The following is a 20,831-nucleotide window of genomic DNA, read 5'->3' on the forward strand; positions in this document are numbered from 1 at the left end:
GGACTTGATAGAGACGAAGATCTCTCTCTCTCCCTCCCTCAGAGACCGTCTCTGAATCTCTCTCTCTCTCTCTCTCTCCAGTCAAAATGAAAACGATGATGAGGCCGGATCCGTTATGGCCCATAATAGCCCCAAAAATGATTTTCGCTAACATTTTACGAACAATCCCTTTGATATTGAAACTTTATAAACGATAGATTTGATGTTAAAGGCTTTCAAAAGTGTTCATTGATTGACTCGGGGCAAGTGCCACGTCAGATTTTCCGGCGCACGAGTCATTAAAAATTTAAAATGACAGCTCTTTAAATTTCATGTCAATTAAATGTCATTACCCGAAAAGTTTTGATGTTAAAATAAGTCCAGATACGTTATGGTATTGATACTGTTTTTGTGGCCGAATGATAGTTACATTTTGCAGCCGCCGTCTTCCTCCGCACTAATCCACTCCTCCCCACAATCTTTTGATGTCGAATTACCGAACTTGGTGCATTTGGTTTGGCCTCCAAAGAACGGTCAACTCGTAGACAACCGCGCACAATTACAGATATATCAATATAAATTGGAGGACAAATGTATAGAAAAAAAATCCTAAATCTATTTTTTTTTTCAAAAAGAAAATATTTATTTCATATGAAAGAGGTACATAACTCCAAGATAAAGATGCAAATTCCACAAAATTACAATACCAATTCAACCATAAATCTTTCAATTATACAAATTTAGTTTTAAACCTTTTCGCATTGATACCAATCAACCCATTCGGCCAATTGTGATCGAAAATCGCTGACATTAATACTAACTATTCTATGTGGTATTGCTGATGCTTATTTTGTATTTATTTTTTTTCCCTTTTTCCCCCTTTTGATTGCTGGTGGCTGGCCAAAGGTGAACAAAAAAAGGAAAAAATATATAAATAATAAAAATATATTAAAATATTTAGAATAAAATATTCACAACAGCGTCTATCGACATCCACATTAGCAATTTTTTGCCAAAATTAATCGGATGGATTGAATTGCTACCAATATGAAAATGTTTTAAGGATTAAATTGATCTAATTAAAAGGATTAGGACTAAATTGAAACTAATACATTAAATTTAAGTTTTTTTTTTTTTCGATACTTGTCCCGAAATTGAAAAACCACGGACAACAATAGACGGATCACAAAGGACCCATTTGGCATCATGGTGTTTTGGCAGCGGATCTATAACGTCATGAACCGAAAAGCAAAACTCTAACGCTGGTTCTCGCTAGGAAACAGCCAAAAAATTACAGAACATTATTCATGAACTGCATCAACACCAACATTAGAGGTAGAGATGGAGTTGAGATGATTGCGTCAATACTCGATTCGTACACTAAAAGAATCTCTAAATGACCTCGATAGTCGACCCTGAGGTGCTTATTTTTAAATGTTTTATCTGATCAAAGAAGGAGACTCACGTCAAACTCGAAGGCTAGAGCGTTATAGGGATGCGGAGTCCATCGTAGCTCAGCTGCACGTCAATGCCCTCCGTCTCCAAGAGCTTTTTAAGACCTTCATTCACTGCTTCATGATCCATGAGATGCATCATACCTTTCGCCATTTTCCAAACCAGGAAAAACATGGTAAACAGAGTTTTCAGAAGGTGACTCCAAAACAAGATATCATAACAAAAGAACAAAGAAGATATATGCCAAAACTATAAGCATGAAATATATGAAATCCTTGGCCCTGAAATCTGAAACTAAACCAGTGCAAACTTCATAAGGGCAGAAAACTTAACTAGATGATCCTTCCTCATAAAATGTTACTTATTTTAAAATAGGGCCTCTGACATACCAGTGAAGAGTGTTCGCTTTGGTTGGATTTTGCGGACCTCTTCCAAAGCCTGATTGAGAGACATACAATGTGAAAGTTATCGAAGAGTTGATTGGCTTCCTTTCTAACAAAGTTGAGCTATTGAAGGTTTTACCCTAGGGAGGCCAAAATGTGTCGAAGTAGAGCGATCTGGCCTTAATGCATCCTGTACAACCAATAAGATCATCAGTTTCATATTCATACACTAGATCGTTACACATCACCTGCTAACGAACAATCAATGTCTGTATGAAGAAACGTGTTCATTGCAGCAGGAGAGAAAGACGCACCACTATCAAGATGTCACAGTCCCTGAGAAGAGGATATGTTTCTTCTGGTATTTCACTAACATCACTGCATACAGATATACAGATCAGGTCCACTGAAGCATAAGTTCTTAGAAATGGATCTGGAAAATACTAGGCTTCGTTACCTAATGTAGCAGACTTTACCAAACCGAAAACCAAGAGAACGATAACCTTGTCCATGCCACACTGGCAAAGGAGTTATCTGAAGCACAACATCCACAGAGAAAGATAGCAGAATGAGACAATTTTTTATAACAATTGTACATAAGCAGTGGCATCTCTATCTAGAAAGAATGGTACTATGTGGTCAAAAACCATGTTTCTGCATGCTTTGGTTTTCCTAACTACAAATATTTGAATGAGAGACAACAGATGGATGGTAGCACATGCAAGAAATGGGGAAAGGCAGTTCCAGTACTTTCCATGTAGTCATTAAAAGTTATGCCACACACTGTAACTTCTCATCTGCTCTATACAGGAGTCCAGAAACCCTTCAATGAAGGTCAAATCTGATGACTCGGCCTCTATTTAAAGATGTGAGACATTAAATACTTTTCCTCATCCCTCAGTCAATACTAACCAAATTTTGAAGATTGCTCTTACGTAAGTAGATGTCCCTTTCACATATCCAGTTAAACCAGTTAATTCTCCTGCCATATTCTCGGCATCCTTTCTGGCCCTTGGAAAATTATGTTAATAAGTTCATTGTTATTAGACACTCACAGTACTATAACATGTGCACCTAATGACTTTAAAATCGTGAAAAGCAAATAGATGTAAAAGCAAACAATTACAGTGAATATTTCTTCTTTATTGAATTAGCTAAGCTCTTCTATCTGAACGAACAAGGAAAATTATATCAAATTAACTAGGTCACCATAAAAAAGAATCACCTGTCAACAATTTCATTTTGCAAATCAATGCTAAAATCCATAACTGCTTAAATCAACTAGAGTCAGAACAGAAGTTCAAAAAACAAAGAATTTATTCACATGTATGAGCAAAAATTGCAATAGCATAGGGGATGACTTTAACCACTCTGCCAAAGCATTATGGAAATTCACAAGGTGGCAGCCAGTGAGCGAGCAACCACATTTACTGGGTTTATTATACTTGATAGGAAAGTACAATGCAGTAATATACAATATCCTACCTGCAGATCATTCACCACAAATGGCTCCTCCTGCATTATGTTAAACTGCAACTCTGACACTGCAGCACCAGGTATGATGCCACTGGTATCCACTAAATAGTAATGAGTTTTCTTCATCACCTAAGGCCGTTTTCACAACAACAAAACAACATATCTACTTAGCATTACAATAGCTAACACAAAAGGACCGCACAATGTAAATGGCCTAATCAAGAAATTTGCAAAGTGATGTCAAGATCTGAGGAGAATCTTATTGTGTAGCAGAATATACCAACAACAATGATCACACGTTTGGAAACATAAAAAGCAGTAAAAAGAAACAGCATGCGCTGGGATGAATTAACATAATCTTCACTGTGATCTACCAACCAGATGGAATAATACTCTAACACAGCTCAATCAAAACAATTTGTCCACCAAGATATATACAAGTTCACACATCGGAATGCTTTCTTCTCTCATCTCCTGGAATTTATAGGTAGAATTCCTTCTCTGGTCATATCCAGATGTACATTCAACCATCCAGCTAAGGTCAACTTCTTTCCTGTTCCTATACATATGAAAGTTCACCCCATTAACCAGTAACTAACCATTCAATCCAACAAAGTACAATCATCAGCTTCCAATTCCCCAATCTCCTCCGCAAATTCTATCTTACAAACCACTTTAAGGAAAAAAAAAAAACAAGATTCCTAGTTTGGAGGGTAAGAGTGCTGCATCAATATATCAGACCTGTTTAGAACTTACACAAAATGAATTGCACCTGGCCTGGCTGCCCCCTCCAACACCCACCCCCTCCAAAAAAAAAAAATCCCTCCCAAATAAAAGAAAGAAAGAGAGAAAAAAGCGCTACCATTATAATTGTGCAAGGCATATAGGTGATATCAAATTCCAAATTTTCCTATTTCTACTTTCATATTTGGAATGAAAGGGGAAGTGACTGCTTTGATACAAAAGAACACTGCAACTCACCTCAAAATCACGTTTGGCTACATAAATTGGAATATGTGGCTGGACGTTATTAGTCCAATCTCGAAGATCATCAAGACCTGAAGAGGAAAGTACTCCCAATATAGTGTAAGTAGTTTCGGACATTACTTTGAAGGAAAGAAAAAGAGGAAAGAGAACTCAAAGGTGAAAAGGCTTTGTTTGTTCAATGAGGTCATCAATCATACATGTAGGAGAAAACACACTAGGAATTGTTCAGAGACCTCCAATGGCATCAGCATGAGAATGAGTAATTATAACCGCATCAATTGTTCTTATCCTGACATAAACACAACTAGTCACTTTATCAGCAAATTGCAGACAATACGAAGAAATTTAGAAAGTCTTTTTAACAAACCTAATTCTTAAACCTCTGTTCGAGCCTTAGAAAAATTGCACAGTCCTATAGCTAGCTGACAGCGACATATGACCCCTCACACTCCTTACCATTTCACAAGTATTGTAAATCCAAGAAGGCAAAAAGACAGGAATCAATCTATAAGTTATAGAAGCATTATATGCATTACGGCCTATAAGAAAATGTTTTTTCATTTTCATCGCTATGATAGCTAATAGTTCATCGTAAAATGCTGTGAGACGGCATTTTCCTAAGTTATGAATCTTCAGTTTTTGGAGTTTTGTCTCAATTAGATTGCAATTTTACTGAAATCATTGATAATACAAAATTCTAGGAAGAACAGTGAGAACTATTGTGTCCTACTTCGACTGGAATAACTACAGAAAAAAATTTGTATGGGGAGAGAGAGAGAGAGAGAGAGAGAGAGAGAGAACTAACCCGTATGCAGGGAACCATCGAAGAGCACTCTGGTAGAAAAACCTGAACAAAAAGAGACACACGAGTATCCGCTATTACAGAGCTAATAGGAACGATGAATAGATTTCTCTCGATACTTGGCGAGTATGACCAGAGAAAGCAACGCAACGAACTGATGCAGATTTTCTAGCTCAGAAAGACAATGCATAAAATGAAAAATTCTGCATGTATCCATCACTTACTTTCCAGCATCTATGAGGATATTACATTTTCTGGTTGGTCCAGGATATCGAATGAGAATGCTTGTGTTTAGTCTCCTATTCTTGCTCCCTGGTACCACAGCTTTTAAGCATACCTACAGCAGATTAATAAGCAAACCATGCCCTCAGCCGCTACAAGTAGGTCCACTCCTATGTTTTGAAGCATCAATTCACTCATATAGCAGCATTCAATCAAGCATAAGAGGTGCTGCACCCATACCGGGCATTTCTTCAAAGGATTCGTCAAGCAGCTCACTCTTGGAATCCCCTCGCTGGTCCCAGTTCCCATAAATATGATCTCAGAGTCGGACTCTCCGTCATGCCCCCTCCCTCCCGCATCTTCAGCAGCAGCATCTGTAATGCAATTCGATGAATGAACAGCTTTCAACACGTAATAATACCACTTACTTATCAAACGAGTCACTGCAAAATCAGCGGGAAAGAATCAACCAACACTCGATCGTCCAGAAACTGCCGGTCATGGCGGATTACCACGCGAAGCCACATAAGATGCGCGCGAGTGGAGGAGCGAAGAGAACTCACTGAGAGAAGCTCGAGAAAGAAGCCTAAAGGGAGATGAACCGCGCCTGCAAAGCGAGACCGCAGGGTCCGAGATGCGAAACCGGCGTCCGCACGGAGCCAGGCGCGTCATGCTCGGAGCGCATCGAGCAGTCCCCAAGAAGACGGCCATCGGCGGAGCTTCGGCGCTTCTTACTGCTTTCCTCTCTGTGTGCGTCAAACAATGAAACTGACGAACGCGAGTTCGAAAAGCGACTCTCTGGAAGTGGGGAATCGAGAATAATCTCTCGTTCGTTTTGGCCTTCAGTGGATTCCGCAGAAGGAGAGTGCGAGCCGAAGAAGACGAAGGAAAACGAGCCACACCTGATGGCTCATTCCCGAATGCGGTGTCGTTTGACTGACCCCGACCGTGACATAAAATAAACTTATGTTGATCTGACCTAACCGATTATAAATGAAAAATCTAACTGATTATGAAAACTATATACGTAACAATCTAATTATAAATCGACATACAAATCGAATTTTTAGCTACCGAATTTGAAATGATAAATGATCGATAAATCGCATACTCTCTCAATATAAAAGACAAATTAAAACGAGAAATGTCTGATAAAATCACTTAGTCACTTAATAGAAAAGATAAACTAACTTCATTACAACAATATTGTGGTCAATCTAATTAGCAAGAAATTAGTGTGCTTTATTTTCAAATTGTTAAAATGGCAATACCGTGAATGACGCTTAGACTATGCAATTACTATGCCAACTTATGTGGACAATTTTACACTTCTTTGACGAGATATTTAGGATTATCTTTTGATAACTTGATTCGCGCGCGTGTATATCATACACGGTGGGTACTTAACTACCGGATCACCGAATATTAGGCTTAATTCCCTAAAAAAATTTGCATTTGAGGTTTAATCTCAATTCTGCTTCAAACCTTTTTTATCTCGGAAAAAAAAAAAACCCCCATAAAATTTAGGTCCGGTTCCAAATCTACCCCAATTTTTATTTTCTTTAAACAAAAATCATTAACTTTCCATCTATTCTCTGGTCCCAACTTAACGTGGCATTATCCATATTGATAACAAATCGACATCCGGAAGATGACATGGAAAATTGTCCCCAAAGTAAAAAATTTTCGAGATATTAAAGCTTGGGGTTTTTTTCGTGACCAAAAAAAAAAGTTCGGGGTAGATTTTGGATTGGACCTAAAGTTTGAGGTTTTTTTCGAGATAGAAAAAGAAGTTGGGGTAGATTTGGGACTGAATCTAAAGTTTGAGATTTTTTTCGAGATAGAAAAAAAAAATAAAGAGTTTGAGATAGAATTGGGATCGGACCTAAAGTTATGATTTTTTTCAGGGAATTCAGCCCCAAACGTTGGTAAAGAACTGACGTGTCCTAGAGGAGAACTTGACCAATTAAGTATATTGTAGTTCTTTCAAGGGGGAAATTGTACAAGTAAGTTAGATTTGTTCATGCGATCAAGATGCTTCCTTTTAGCCCTTTTCTTTTTGTTTGCTTTAGAGTGATGCAAAAGATTGATTAAAAACAACTAATATAAACTTTAACCGGAAGTTTCAATCTACTTTTTCGTCGTTTCCTCCTTCACATATTTTAGAGCCACAAAAGAAAAAGGACAGGTGGAACATCATATGATACGTGGGGAACGGCGGCGTCCGAGACGGATCACCACGCCATGGGTTTGAATTGGCAAGTAAAATAAAGTCAGTTCGACGGACAAGATTTGAAAATTGCCCATGTGAAGCTTTTTTATATAAGTTTTGGTGGTTAATTTCGTTTTTTCAAGAAAAAGTTTGTTACTCAATTGAATCAATCGAAAAATTTAAGAACCCAATCGTACTATGTACATGAAATTCAGGACAAGGGGTGCAATTTTTCTCTCCAGGTGATAAGTGGATTTGAAAACAAAGAGAACACGATAATCACCGGGCTAAGTTTTAGAATATCCGCGAACCGAGAGAGAAAAAAAAAAAAAAACTTACATATTTATGCATTCACATGCAAGGGAGGCAAAAATTTAATGACTTAAATATTTCTAACCAATTAAAAATTTCAAAACTTTTTTTTATGAAAAATTTATAAAAGTGTTCACGTCAGACGCATATTATGATTGGTGTCCATATCAGTAATTTCTGATTTGATTAGCAGGATAAATTGAATTGATATCAATCGAAAAAATATTTAGAAATGTGTTAGTACTAATACAATAAGTTTAAGAGTTTTTAGTATACCTTTTCGGCTTTCGTCCTCGTTTCCCAGCACCGGGGACAGCCAAAGCTGTACTTTTTGGGTTTACTCATAAAAAACCAGCATCGACCGGTTGACTTCGCATCCTTCTCCTGGGCGGCACTGGTTCCGCCTCTCCGATTCTTCAGCCTCCTCCTACTCTCTTTTGCAGCCGAATCTTTCCATCACTCCATGAAACATCATTTGCCTCATCCTCAAAGCTCGAAAGCCGCCCCATTCTTTCTGGAGATACAGACTGCACCACCACGCCATGGCCAAACCCGGCTGTCTTCTTCACCTTCCTGCTCGTGTTGTTGTTGTTGTTCTTCTTCTTGCCATCTCTGTCTTGCTTGGCCATGGCGTCCTCCATGTCGGAGCCTCCCACGGCAGACGCCGGAATCCGCAGACTGCCGTCGTCGAGTCCACCTCTGTGAAGCAGCCTTACCGGACTTGTTTTCATTTCCAACCGCCCAAGAACTGGATGAATGGTTTGGTCTCCTCTCTCTCTCTCTCTCTCTCTCTCTCTCTCTCTCACACGCGCACACACGTTTGTTGGTGTCTGTCGCTGACAGTTTTCTTTTGTTTTGCTGGTCTGTTCTTCTTCGTGTTGAACTCTGATTTGATGCGGTCTGGTCGTGAAATGGGACAAACCGGTTACATGGGATTCTCAGATCCAAATGGTCAGTCTCTCTCCATCTCCTATGATTTTGCTCATCTTTTCCCCTTAATTAGTTAAAACTTGCTTCTTGATGTTCACTCCTTATTTTATGATTCATGCCAAAACCATCAAACGCTCCTACTTACGAACGAGTAACATTGCGATGAGTTGCAAAATTTAAAGAAGATGCAGCAGCAGTCAATTCTCAGAATGCTTTGGCATATTTTCTGCCACACTCATAAACAGCCAAAAATTACCCAAAACAAAAATAAAAATCTTAACCTTTGACGTTTGTGCCAAACTCATTCTGAATCTTCCAATTTGGTCAATTGAGTTTTAAATCTTTTGACAATTTGCCAACGTAGTTCATTCGTCCAATTTTGGTTGGAAATCGCTAATGTGAACATCATCGTCGCACGTGGCATGGGCGAGCATTGACGAGGATGATATTTTTTATTTTATTTTATTTCTTTTTTGCATTCTTTGTGCTTCGATCGCTAGCCTCGATGATTGGCCAAAGGTAAAGACTAGTAAGGTCGAGCCTCGCCAGCTTTAGGCGAGGGTTGACTGGTTCGGCCTCAAGCAAGGATCACCCTCCTCGGATCCCGGAGGTCGAGCCTTACTCTTGCCAAATCTCGCGAAGTCACCCCTCGCCGATCATTGCACGTGGCCGATTGCCAACCACCGCCGACGGCCGGCAATCGATAGAGGAAGAAGGAAAGAAAGAAAGAAAAGAAAAGAAAAAATAAATCCAAAAAAAAATTTATAAAAATTGTACCACGCACGACGGTCGACATCCACGATAGCAATTTCCGGCAAAAATTGACCGGATTGATAACATTTATCAAAAGGTTAAGGACTCAATTAGGCAACTTGAAATGTTTGAGATTGAATTGGTACAATTAGGAGTTTTTCGATAATTTCCATATTTGGAAAATTACCTGCTAAACTCAAAGCGGTGAATAGTTTCGATTATGTGGAAATTGACCTGCTAAAGCTTAAGATGAGAGAGGACCTCCTGCACTGCAGGGCCAATGATTTACAAGGGCATTTACCATCTGTTTTACCAATACAACCCTCAAGGCCCAGTACCGGGCCACAAGGTCTGGGCCCATTCCACGTCGACGGACCTCGTGAACTGGACCCCACACGTCCCCGCCATCGTCCCGTCGCAGGAATACGACCTGAACGGCTGCTGGTCAGGTTCGGTCACCATCCTCCCGGGGTACAAGCCGGCCATTCTCTACACCGGAGCCGGACCCCAGAAAAAGCAGGCCCAAAACTTGGCGGCGCCCAAGAATTTATCCGACCCGTATCTGATCGAATGGGTGAAATCGCCCCGCAATCCTCTGATGGCAAGCACAGCCGCCAACGGGATCAACGCGAGCTCATTCAGAGACCCCACCACCGCTTGGGTGGGCCCCGACGGGAGGTGGAGGGTGATCATCGGGAGCAAACGAGACAGGATGGGAATGGCCATTCTGTACAGAAGCAGAGATTTCGTTCGCTGGACCAAGGCTCGACGCCCGCTTCACTCTGCTGATGACACCGGGATGTGGGAGTGCCCGGATCTTTTCCCGGTCTCTGCTCGATTCCCCGTCGGCTTGGACTCGTCCGTTAATGGTCCAAATGTTAAGCACGTGCTCAAGGTCAGCTTGGACGACACTAAGCATGAATACTACACTGTCGGGACTTACGACTCCCGAGCGGATACGTACGTTCCCGACGAGGGATCGGTAGATAGCGACTCCGGGGTTGAGATATGATTATGGCAAGTTTTACGGTTCCAAGACCTTCTTCGACAGCGAGAACAACCGGCGGATCTTGTGGGGTTGGATCAATGAGTCGTCCACCGTGGACGATGATATCAAGAAAGGATGGTCCGGAGTCATGGTAAACGAAAAAAATTTATGTTCGTATGTCTAGTGGCCAATGCAAAGTGTTGGAAGTCGGGAATGTCTGTGTGGCAGGCAATTCCAAGGACCCTTTGGCTAGACAAATCTGGAAAACAGTTAGTGCAGTGGCCGATATTGGAAATAGAGAAGCTACGTACCAACCAAGTTGATTTGCCCAACAAATTGATTGAGGCGGGAACAGTTCTTGAAGTTCCTGGTATAACAGCTGCACAGGTGAGCTTTTCTGCTCATTTTTCCATCAGGCATGTTCATAGGTTTCTTGTCACATGAAGAAATTACTATCGCATTAAGAAAAGTTAATCACGGGAATATTATTTCGTATATTCGGACACAGCGCTATAGGCGGACCTGATTATTCGGCGAACCTAAACTCCTGTTCTAGGGTGCTAAAATGGGTATGGCCCCTTCAATCTCCTTTTCCATGGCAGGCAGATGTGGAGGTCTCATTTGAAGTGAAAGAGCTCGAGAAGGCCGAAGCGTTAGAGCCGGCTGGGACCAACCCGCAAATGCTGTGTAGCCAAAAGGGTGCTTCAGCCAAAGGTGGTGTTGGACCATTTGGATTGCTGGTCATGGCTTCAAAAGGATTGGAAGAATACACAGCAGTGTTCTTCAGAATTTTCAAAGGCCAGAACAAATATGTTGTCCTCATGTGCAGTGACCAGAGCAGGTCCAACCTCCCTCTCTTGAATTTCTTTCTTTATCTCAAGGGCACATATTCCGCCGACCAATCCCCAGAAAGTTTCTGAGTTTTGGCTATCCTATCTGTATTTCTCTTTTCAGATCTTCCCTTAAAAATTGCAATGATAAGACCACTTATGGAGCATTCCTGGATGTGGACCCTCTGCACGAGAAGCTGTCGTTGAGGACCTTGGTGAGTTCATTAACAGATATGAACACTTCATATGGGTCTGATCTAGACTTGGAAATTCTTTCTGCCTATCTAATCTGGTCTATCTCTCCATTATATTCACAAACCAATGGAGCATTATAAGATGTTGGGAACTCATTGATTTCAAATAATTGATTAATGTGCTTCGACTCTCTTTCTTCCCCCTTCGTGCCTTAAAACAGATAGACCATTCTATAGTGGAGAGTTTTGGTGGTGGAGGGAAGAGCTGCATCACAGCTAGGGTTTACCCTGTACTGGCTGTGAGAGATGGAACCCACCTGCATGTCTTCAACAATGGGGCTCAGAGCGTTGGAGTGCCAAAGTTGAGTGCTTGGAGCATGAAGAAAGCCAGAATCAATTGATTAATACCGGGCATTTCGGTTAAGCGAAAGAGGTGCTGAATCCATACCCACAACAGATGAATGAGCATATTCTACAAGTACGCTAACTCCTATGTTCTGTATTTCTCTTTTTAGATCTTATGTTAGGATTAGGAGTGTCAATGGGCCGGGTCTCAGCCCGGCCCGAGCAGGCCCGAAACTGAACAGTGCCAAGCCCGACCCGGCCCGAACCCTCTTTGGGCCGGGTCAGGTTGGACCGGTTTCTTTTTTTCCTTTTTTGAATCAAAATCACTTGACATGTCCGTCGAATGAAAGAATACAAAAAATAAAAATGAAAATAAGACAAATTAAAAAGAAAACATGGGTGAAAAAAAAAGAGTCGGAACCGGGCCGACCCCAACCCGTCCCGATCCTAATATTACCAAGCCGGCCCGAAAGGCACGAAAATTAGGGTGAATTTTTTGACCGGGCTGGCCCTATTCGGGCTTTTTTGACACCTCTAGTTAAGATACATGTATGAATTGTGTTAAAAAAAACTCACATCGAAGAAGAACAATTAATATATTTTAATTGGCCCATAACTCATTGGCTTAAGCTTTGAAGTGAATATGAATCCATCTTTATTTATTAATAGGCTCGGACTTGGACTTACGCTACACGCTCTCAAACATGTTACCATAACAATAGCAATGATAAGACCACTTATGGAGCATTTTTGGATGTGGTCTTCATTAATATATATGAACACTTCATATGTTGTCCGATCTTGACTTGAAAATTCTTTCTGCATATCGAATCTTGTCGTCCTAATCTCTTCATTATATTCATAAACTGATGGATCATCTTTTAAGTGTACGATGCAACCCCATATTGCTGATGTCCATCTAAAGCTTTCGTTGAGATTCCCACTGACTAAATTTAGCAAGATTCAGCATCTTTTTGAGTTGTGGCCTTTTTATTTGTCCCAACTCCGCATGTGGAAGCTTACTCATACTTAATTTGGATTTCAGATAAATGTCTTGATCTCCTCGCACTAACCTATGCATAGTTATGGTCATTTGTCATGCCACTGAGGCATGATTCTCCCTCTTTTGCATTCTCTAAAAGCTAATAGTTTGTTCAACCATCCACCCTTAAAGCACTTTGAGACATATGCCCACTTCTTGCCCCCCATGATGGAAACAAAGATCACAACTCAGTGGCGAGAAGCCACGTTTGTGAATTCTAAATCGTTGGAATTCATAATTTCAAATGATGATTAACTTGCTTTGGATAGCTGTTTTTCCGATTTTTGCCTAGGGATAAAAGATTCCGGGTTCATTCTGGAACATACCCGTCAGAACTAGTTCCTCATATTTTGAAACGTGAAACTTATTCTGCATACTTGAAACCTGCAATCTACTATGTCACAAGTTCTAGGGTCGATTCCAGAGTTTACCCGGGTTTCACATATATTGTTAAATGAAATATTGCAGTGAATTATTACATTTATTGTTGTTATAATCCACTGACCATAACTCATTTTTAGGCACACGAAGAATACGAAACATTAATAACTCAGTAATGGATATAATTGGAAATGGAAGTTCAGATTAATGGTTCTAGATTACATTCATTATTTGATGCCATTAAATACCATAAGATTGCATGAAAACACAAAACAAGAAAAACACAAAGATTTGTTCTAACTCCAGGTTTCGGGTTTCATCTTCTCAAACCCGAAACCTACTCAACGAAATTGGAACTTGAAACCTATCATATGGGAAAAGGACATTTTTAGTGTCGAAAGTTGCGTACGGAGATCACTTTGGTGCCAAAAATATTCGCCGAATCACTTCGGTGCCAAGTCGGAGATACAATGATTACTTTGGTGCCTCCGGTAAAAATTTCCGGCCAAAATTTTCACGTGCCATTAATAATTAATTTTTTAATATAAAATGACATTTAAAAATAATAATAAGTCCACATTGATTGCCACGTGGACTTCTACATTTTAAAATAAATTAAAATAAATCAAATTCAAATTTAAAAATTAGCTAAAAATAAATTCGTTCAAAATACAAATAGTATTTAACATAAAATTAAAGTTAAGTTTATAATTTAACAAAACCTTAAAAATTTTAAAAAAAATGTTTCTAGTTACCAGGTACCAAGGCTTGGCAACTATCGTTGGCCATGCTCCACCATCGCCGACAGTTGTTCGGCGATAACAAGGGCCGTGCAAGCCCTTGTCACCTGTTCTGCAACTTTTTTTTTGTGTGGAGTTTTTACTTTATTTTGTTAATTTTTTAACAGAATTTTTCAATATTTGTATTTTTTGATAATTAAGTTTGTATTTTTATTTTTAATATTCTTTTTTTAATTTTTACCTTTTTTAATTGCTGATTGGACCTCACTTGGAGCCACGTCGGCTGAAATATTAGTAAAACAATACCACATCAGATTTTTGGCGGACCAAATCGGATTTCGCACTAAGTTATTCTATATTGGAGAGTTTCGGCGGTGGATGGAAAACTTGCGTCACAGCTAGGGTTTACCCTATATTTGGTTATGGAAGATGGAGCCCACTTGCATGTCTTCGACAATAGAGCTGTGGGGTGAGTTGTTTCGGGTTTCGTACTGATTTCACCTAGAATCTACCCGTAGGAACAAGTTCCTCATTTTTTGAAACATGAAACTTAAAACCTACCCTGTCATAGGTTCTAGGATTTAGACCACATGTATTCTTAATTAAACAATTATGGTGAATCATCATATTTAATGATAATCATTTGTTGTTACAATTCAACGACACCATCTCATATTTAAACATGCAAATAAATATGGAATATGAACAATGTAAAAGTCTCGATCATAAATATCGCCGGAAATGGAAGCTCAAACTAATGGTTCTAAATTATACATTCATCATCGAATGCTATAGAATACTACAAGATTGTAGGAAAACATATACTAAGAAAACCGGATGAAAATTCTTACAAGTTATAGGTTTCGGGTTCCACCTACTTGGAACACGGAACTTACTCGTCAAAATAGGCTTCTCAATTTTTGGAATCTAGAACTTATCTTGCACGCCTTGCAACCTGGAATAGTAGCGATGTGCCACCGGTCCGATTTTAGGTTACATATTCTACCTAGGAACCATGCTCATCCTTATTCAACGATGTGGCTCAGAGTGTTGGAGTACATGGTATTTCTTTAAAAGGATTTTTCAAGCAGCTCTCTTTTGGAATCCCTTCACCGATCCCAATTCCCATAAATATTATCTCAGAGTCCGGCTCTTCCTTATGCCCTATTCCTCTTGCTTACTTTTTTTAAAAATAAGAATCATTTTCCAAAATATAACTAGAAACCGGCTTTTGGGTTAAACACTCCGCGCTTGCATACAAGAACCCCAATGCTTGCTCTGGTGCCCTTGGCGGTGAGGCGGGGATAGAGGTTGGGGCCGAGTCTATCAAGATCCGTCGATGCCAGGCAGAAGACGCCCGAGCCCATGGCCCAGCCCCAGCCCGTTTAGGCCGAGCACAAGCACATCAAGGTCGCGCTTAAGACCCCCGGTACTTGGGACCTTGGCCCCGGGCCCGAGTCCATTGAGGTTGGGCTCGGGACTCTTGTGCCCAAGCCCGTGGGGCCCATCTAGGCGGAGCCCAAGTACATCACGACCGTGCTTGGGACCCTTGTGCTTGGGCCTTGGTCCTTAGTGCCCACGCCCTAATCCATCAAATCCGAGCTTGAGACCTCAACGACCAAGCTTGAGTCCGTCGAGGCCAAGCTTGAGTTCTCAGTGCATATGTCATGGTCCATTGAGGTTGGGCCCAGAATCCCAGGTACATCAAGGTGGGGCCCGGGACCCTAGTGCCCGTGCCCAAGTCCCCGGCACCCGCACCCAGGCCCATCAAAGCTTGGTCTGTGACCCCGACACCTTGGCCCGGGCCCATTACGATCGGGCCCAAGACGACAATGCTTGGATGATAAAATTAATCTAAAGACATTTTTAGACATTTTTGAACTTCCCTAATGAGATATCTACGATATTTTTTTTTTTTGTAAATGTGTATGAAACGTTGTTAGTATCTAATTATTGGATCCCCAACAGAACTATATAAGTTTACAACTATTGTATTTTAAAAGCAAAGTTCCACCAATTAAATACATCTAATTCTTTCTGAGTGTCAACCGAATGAGTGAGTTGGTTTTGTTTATATGACCTAGACAACCCCATTTTAAGATGCTCTCTTGTTGCCCCACCTTTCGATTGTTCTTGGATTAAAACAACTAATATTGACTTTGAGAAGCATCAATGTACTTGTTAGATACTTATCCTTCATGTATGTTACGTGTATTTTAGAGGTATGAGAGAAAAATCACAATTTCATTACACAATATAACGTTATGTTGCATCTTACACATTCAATTGTGGTTCGCCTCTCGCATTGGGGTCATTTCAAGCTCTCTCGATTCACATGGTCGGAGTTGGAATTGCTTCTCGTCGCAAGCGTAGGACGTGTAACCTATGTTAAGAGCAATTCTCCCGTTAACAGTGATCACTTATTTGAAGGAAAACAAAAAAAAAGAAACACGACTAGTGACTCCCACACGTGCTCAATTGCAAAAAATGATCACCCCTGCCGGTCCAACCGGGATCGGCTTGGACCTAATCAGCTGAACAACGAAGCGCACCTGCCGCTCTTCCCCTTTCTCAATTTTACTTTGTTCAAAATTTGACGATGTCAGCAACAAGCAGACATCCCACGTTTACAATTCGGCCCCCTTGCACGAGTGGAAACCGGACGCAGCCACGAATTCAAATGATAAAAGCAAATAGTGAAAGATTGGCCAAATTATTGACCCGAAAGAAAAGGAGTCGACTTTTTTGTTTTATTATTCTTCTTTGGGATTCGTGCTTATCGTTCTCCCATAAAATCGATGGGGAGCATCGTGATGTGGGTCACGTGGCATCATGGGTCGGTTTGGATTATGATAAGAATGAAGGAGCCGTACCGCCAAGGGACAATACCAAAAGTCAAAGTCAAAAGAGCCAAAAAGTGTGGCCCATGCTCGCAACCCATCCTTGATGAGGTCAAAAGGATCAACGCTTTTAATGATGACGAAAAGGACACTCATGATATCAGTGGTAATCTAATTGGGAGTAATACCAACTTTGCACGTGCGTAGTAATTGTTGACATTTAAGCAAGAGCTGTTAATTTATGCCGATGAATACGAACAGTTGGGAAAAAGCGTGTCAAAAGTCTTAAATCTTGTGAACGGAATGCGATCAAGTCATAAACCTTTTAATTACCTTAATTGTGTTAGGATTCGACACACAACCATCACGAAATAGAACGTAGAAGCGAGAAAGAAAAATCGAGATACAAAATTTATCATGATTTAATTATAATTAATCTCTCGCACCTCTTTATGTTACATCATTCAATTACAAGCGAAAAAGAGAATATAAAACGGTAAATATGCATGGGCCTAAGCCCAAACTACATTATATGTAGCAGTAAATATTCAAGAGCAGAACTCCCTACTTTCTTATCAATATAAAGTATGAATCACTCCCCGCTAAATTAAGTGTCAAAGCATTTGAAAAACGTGCGGTTAAATCCTTTCGATGAACGACACCTAAAATTGCCTTATATGTCACTCATGACGAACGTGGCGTCCTCGAGCGGCACTTTTCGATCTAATTCGTAAGCCATGATGCGTTTTGCAGCAAAAGCTCAGAAATGGGTTGAAAGGTTTAGGTCGACTATTGTTGTGTGCTTAAAAATTAGGAGAAGTGATGATTCGAAGAGAATTCTTCAAGTGGAAATGTTGTCCGTGCAAAAAGAAAAATCTTGACCTCCATTTCACGGAAATGCTAAAGCTGTTCTATGTCATCGGAGCTTAAACTCTGTATTTCGATCCTCTGCCCCACAACGACTAGCAACAACGGTTAAAAGGTCGTTCCATTTGTCTATGCCACCTTCGAAGAAATCCAACAATACATTTTTGTATCTCTAAAGGATAATAGCATAAATCGGGGGTGTCAACGGGGCCGGGTCTCGGCCCGGCCTGAAATTACACAATACCTAGCTCTGCCCAACCCGAGCCTGAATTACCTGTGACCCAAATCTTCAGGTTGGGTTGGTTTTTCTTTTTTTTAGAATTTGGAATCAAGATCCCCATAGTGTTAAACAAAAATCTTCAGTAGCAGATTTTGAGTTCCATGTAAAAATTGCATGTCCACTTATGGTCACCCACAGGCACACGTCGTAATTAACACAATGAATGAGCTCCATTTCAAATTGCTCACAAAAAAAAAAAAAAAAAAAACCCTATTGGCTTGTCCCCTCAAATTGGATTAGAGATCAAAATATACTAATACTGCTGACACGCAAACATATATATTTTTGTCTATCAACAAATAGACCATTGTCACAAATAGAGAAATCTCGAGATATCAATAGTCCTATATTTAACATTGTTACATCCTGTACAAGTAAATGGGACAACACAGAAGTCCATCAAGAGAACGAAATCTCAAAGTAAATTACAGTGATTTAATAAACTTTCTATATTCAGAAACATAGAGATGTCAAGAACGGGACATCACATCCAAATACAAGCTGCACGACCATCTTCTGACCTTAGTTACGAGCTTAAGTGATGTACTTGACTCTAGATCACAAATTCTTTAACACAACAAAAAAGGGAAAAAATGAAAAGGACACCGTTAATTGAGTAGCTTGCATTGAGAGTCTTCGTGGGTAATACCGTTAAGATTTGCTGATCACCATCTACAAGCAAATGATCTCTGTGTTTTTATCAAGCAGTGAGGTTCCTCGCAAGAATACCTTCAAATGTAGCCCCAAGTCCAAACGCCAGAATCAAGCCGAACTCATTATGACTTTGGTCTTCTTTTTCCATCTTCATGCTCTCTTTCAGCCAATCTGTCCCCGTTGACCAAGTAGCTGCAAACTATCCAACAATCTGAAGGGCTTCTCCAACAACTAGTGATGTGCCTTTGCAATGAAGTAACCAATTGCATCCTACACACAATATGTAAAAGGAAGAAACAACACACTTAATCTTGTCTTTGGTAATTAGTTTACTCACAAAAGTTTACTTGCCAAATGTCACATATCAATAATTCAGCAATAAGATTACTCGATCTAAGAGAGACAGTTTAAAATAGTTGAAACAACAGCATAACATATTGGCAAAGTCTGTCGGGAATTTTGCAACAGTGTATACCTCAGTTTTTCCAAATTATAAGTACCAACCTCCAACTTTGTCAATCATCAAGAGACATCGATATCAAGTTTAACTCGATGGTCGTAGTTGGCAACTTTGCATTAAATTTACGATGAAAATGAGAATTAAGGTATCCATTGAAATATAGAAAGGTATAAATATTCTACAACTACATTTTTTTTACTTGACTCAAACTTTTCGAGTTCTTTTAAGTCCTCCTCAATCGAACAAGAAAGTGGCACGCTTCGTAACCAATCTAGAGCATATATAAGAGCCTCAATCATGATTGGGGTCAAGGAGCTACGAAACACATCAAGCACATAGCCTATTGTGCTAAATGCGGCCTCCGATGCAACAATTGAGATGGGCGCGACCAATATATCTCGAGCAATGGAAGAAATGATAGGATATCTCAAAGAATTTCCTTTCCTCACTGGTTTTGGGGCGTTAATTTGGTTAAGTAGCCTCTTCTTTCTTTTAGGTCTTTGGTTCTACCTATAAGAATTTACTCCCTGAGTTGAAGTCAATTAGGCTAGTATTCTTTCATTCTACTTTGTTAGGAAGAGGACAAAGAGAGGGGAAACGAAAGCGTGGAGAGAAAACTTGAGTGGAATGCGTTTATGCTACCTTTATGGGCAGAAAGGGAAAATTCAAAGGTGACTTTAAAGGACAACGAAGAGAATATTAATCTTTCCAGAAGTCGTTGAAATGATGAGAATGATGGTATGGCGTTTTAGTCGGGAGGCTGCATTGTTGTAGTTGGACGTCGGTTTCAATTGGCTTGCTGAGAATTTTAGACTGAAATTGCACAATTACAAAAGGTTTAGGACTGAATCGGTAAAAAAAAAAAATCTATGACTGAATTGGCACAATTGTAATAAATTTAAGATTTTTTTGGCAATTTTCTCTATGTTGTGCTAAAGTTTAAGGATTATAATGGTCAGATTAAAAGTTTATAGACCACGTTATATATCAAGTCAAAGTTTGGGGAAAAACAAAAATCCTACTTTTTGAAAGATCGTGATGGCACGTCTGCTTTGCGCTCTTTGCCACGTCCCCTTAATTGCAAATCGGGCGGGGAAGATGTCATCGCATTGGACCAGCATGAAAAGTCTTTTCGTCTTTAATCGTTGTCTTCCGTTCCAGTGATAAATGGACGATATTCGATGAACGCATTGCCGTGATCTCGTCGGATTTCGTGAGGGCAAAACTTTCGACCGGGACCACACGCTGTCGTAAATTAAATGTCCTAAAGATTTTTCTACTTGTGCCGACAGTTTTTTTCATGCAAAGCTTTTCTGTGCAAAGTTGGTTGCCCAAGTTCTGCAACCTAGTCCGGTGATATTTTTGTTCCTTAGTCCACTTCATTAACGAGGCGGCTAACGAGGCGGCCACAAATTTCTTCGATAGAAATAGGGAAAACACACAATATTATCCTTGAACATTAATTTAATGTGTAATATCGCCTTTAAAATTTTAATCCATTCAATATGGCTCATTAACTTTGGTGCAACATTCAATGTGATTCCCGAACTTTTAAATATTTTCATATAATCGATGGACCACATTAAATATTTATAAATTATTCAGTGATCACATTAAACAAATTAAAAATCCAGGGATGACATTGCACGGAAAAATTACCAAAAAAGTCATAAACCTATTGTAATTGTGTCAATTCGGT

At 39.9% G+C, this 20,831-nt stretch overlaps 2 protein-coding genes across 3 annotated transcripts; one reads left to right on the plus strand and one right to left on the minus strand.

Moving 5' to 3' along the window:
* Window positions 1–1,222: 1,222 nt before the first annotated feature.
* On the minus strand, window positions 1,223–17,233 carry LOC115737581 (putative hydrolase C777.06c). Of its 2 annotated transcripts, none has more exons than XM_048274037.1 (13): window positions 17,229–17,233; window positions 5,868–6,206; window positions 5,545–5,678; window positions 5,307–5,419; window positions 5,086–5,127; window positions 4,514–4,569; window positions 4,275–4,351; window positions 3,303–3,422; window positions 2,275–2,351; window positions 2,132–2,195; window positions 1,957–2,007; window positions 1,824–1,872; window positions 1,223–1,577 (listed from the first exon to the last, which is right to left on the minus strand). In XM_048274037.1, the coding sequence occupies exons 2-13, from the start codon at window positions 6,013–6,015 to the stop codon at window positions 1,459–1,461; spliced, it is 1,050 nt and encodes a 349-aa protein (XP_048129994.1). In that variant the 5' UTR covers window positions 6,016–6,206; window positions 17,229–17,233; the 3' UTR covers window positions 1,223–1,458. The 2 variants fall into 2 exon arrangements, with proteins under 2 accessions (XP_048129994.1, XP_048129993.1); XM_048274036.1 differs by having other exon boundaries at window positions 5,817–6,206.
* On the plus strand, window positions 8,566–11,924 carry LOC115737582 (beta-fructofuranosidase, insoluble isoenzyme CWINV1-like). Its single transcript, XM_030669768.1, is given in 8 exon segments — window positions 8,566–8,587; window positions 8,771–8,779; window positions 9,787–10,511; window positions 10,513–10,650; window positions 10,728–10,886; window positions 11,102–11,340; window positions 11,454–11,544; window positions 11,745–11,924. Coding segments are annotated over 8 exon segments (1,548 nt in total). The 5' UTR covers window positions 8,566–8,580.
* Window positions 17,234–20,831: the final 3,598 nt, after the last annotated feature.

The sequence above is a fragment of the Rhodamnia argentea genome, chromosome 2 (genome assembly GCF_020921035.1).
Source record: "Rhodamnia argentea isolate NSW1041297 chromosome 2, ASM2092103v1, whole genome shotgun sequence".
In the NCBI taxonomy this organism is placed as follows: domain Eukaryota; kingdom Viridiplantae; phylum Streptophyta; class Magnoliopsida; order Myrtales; family Myrtaceae; genus Rhodamnia; species Rhodamnia argentea.

What these genes read in the sequence shown, in the direction of transcription:
- LOC115737581 (XM_048274036.1), bottom strand. Translation starts at nt 6,015, where the DNA reads ATGGCCGTCTTCTTGGGGACTGCTCGATGCGCTCCGAGCATGACGCGC. An exon ending in ATCCTTTGAAGAAATGCCCG is followed by an intron (nt 5,420 to 5,544) that starts GTATGGGTGCAG and finishes AATCTGCTGTAG; the next exon opens with GTATGCTTAAAAGCTGTGGT. An exon ending in ACTGTGACATCTTGATAGTG is followed by an intron (nt 2,008 to 2,131) that starts GTGCGTCTTTCT and finishes TTGGTTGTACAG; the next exon opens with GATGCATTAAGGCCAGATCG.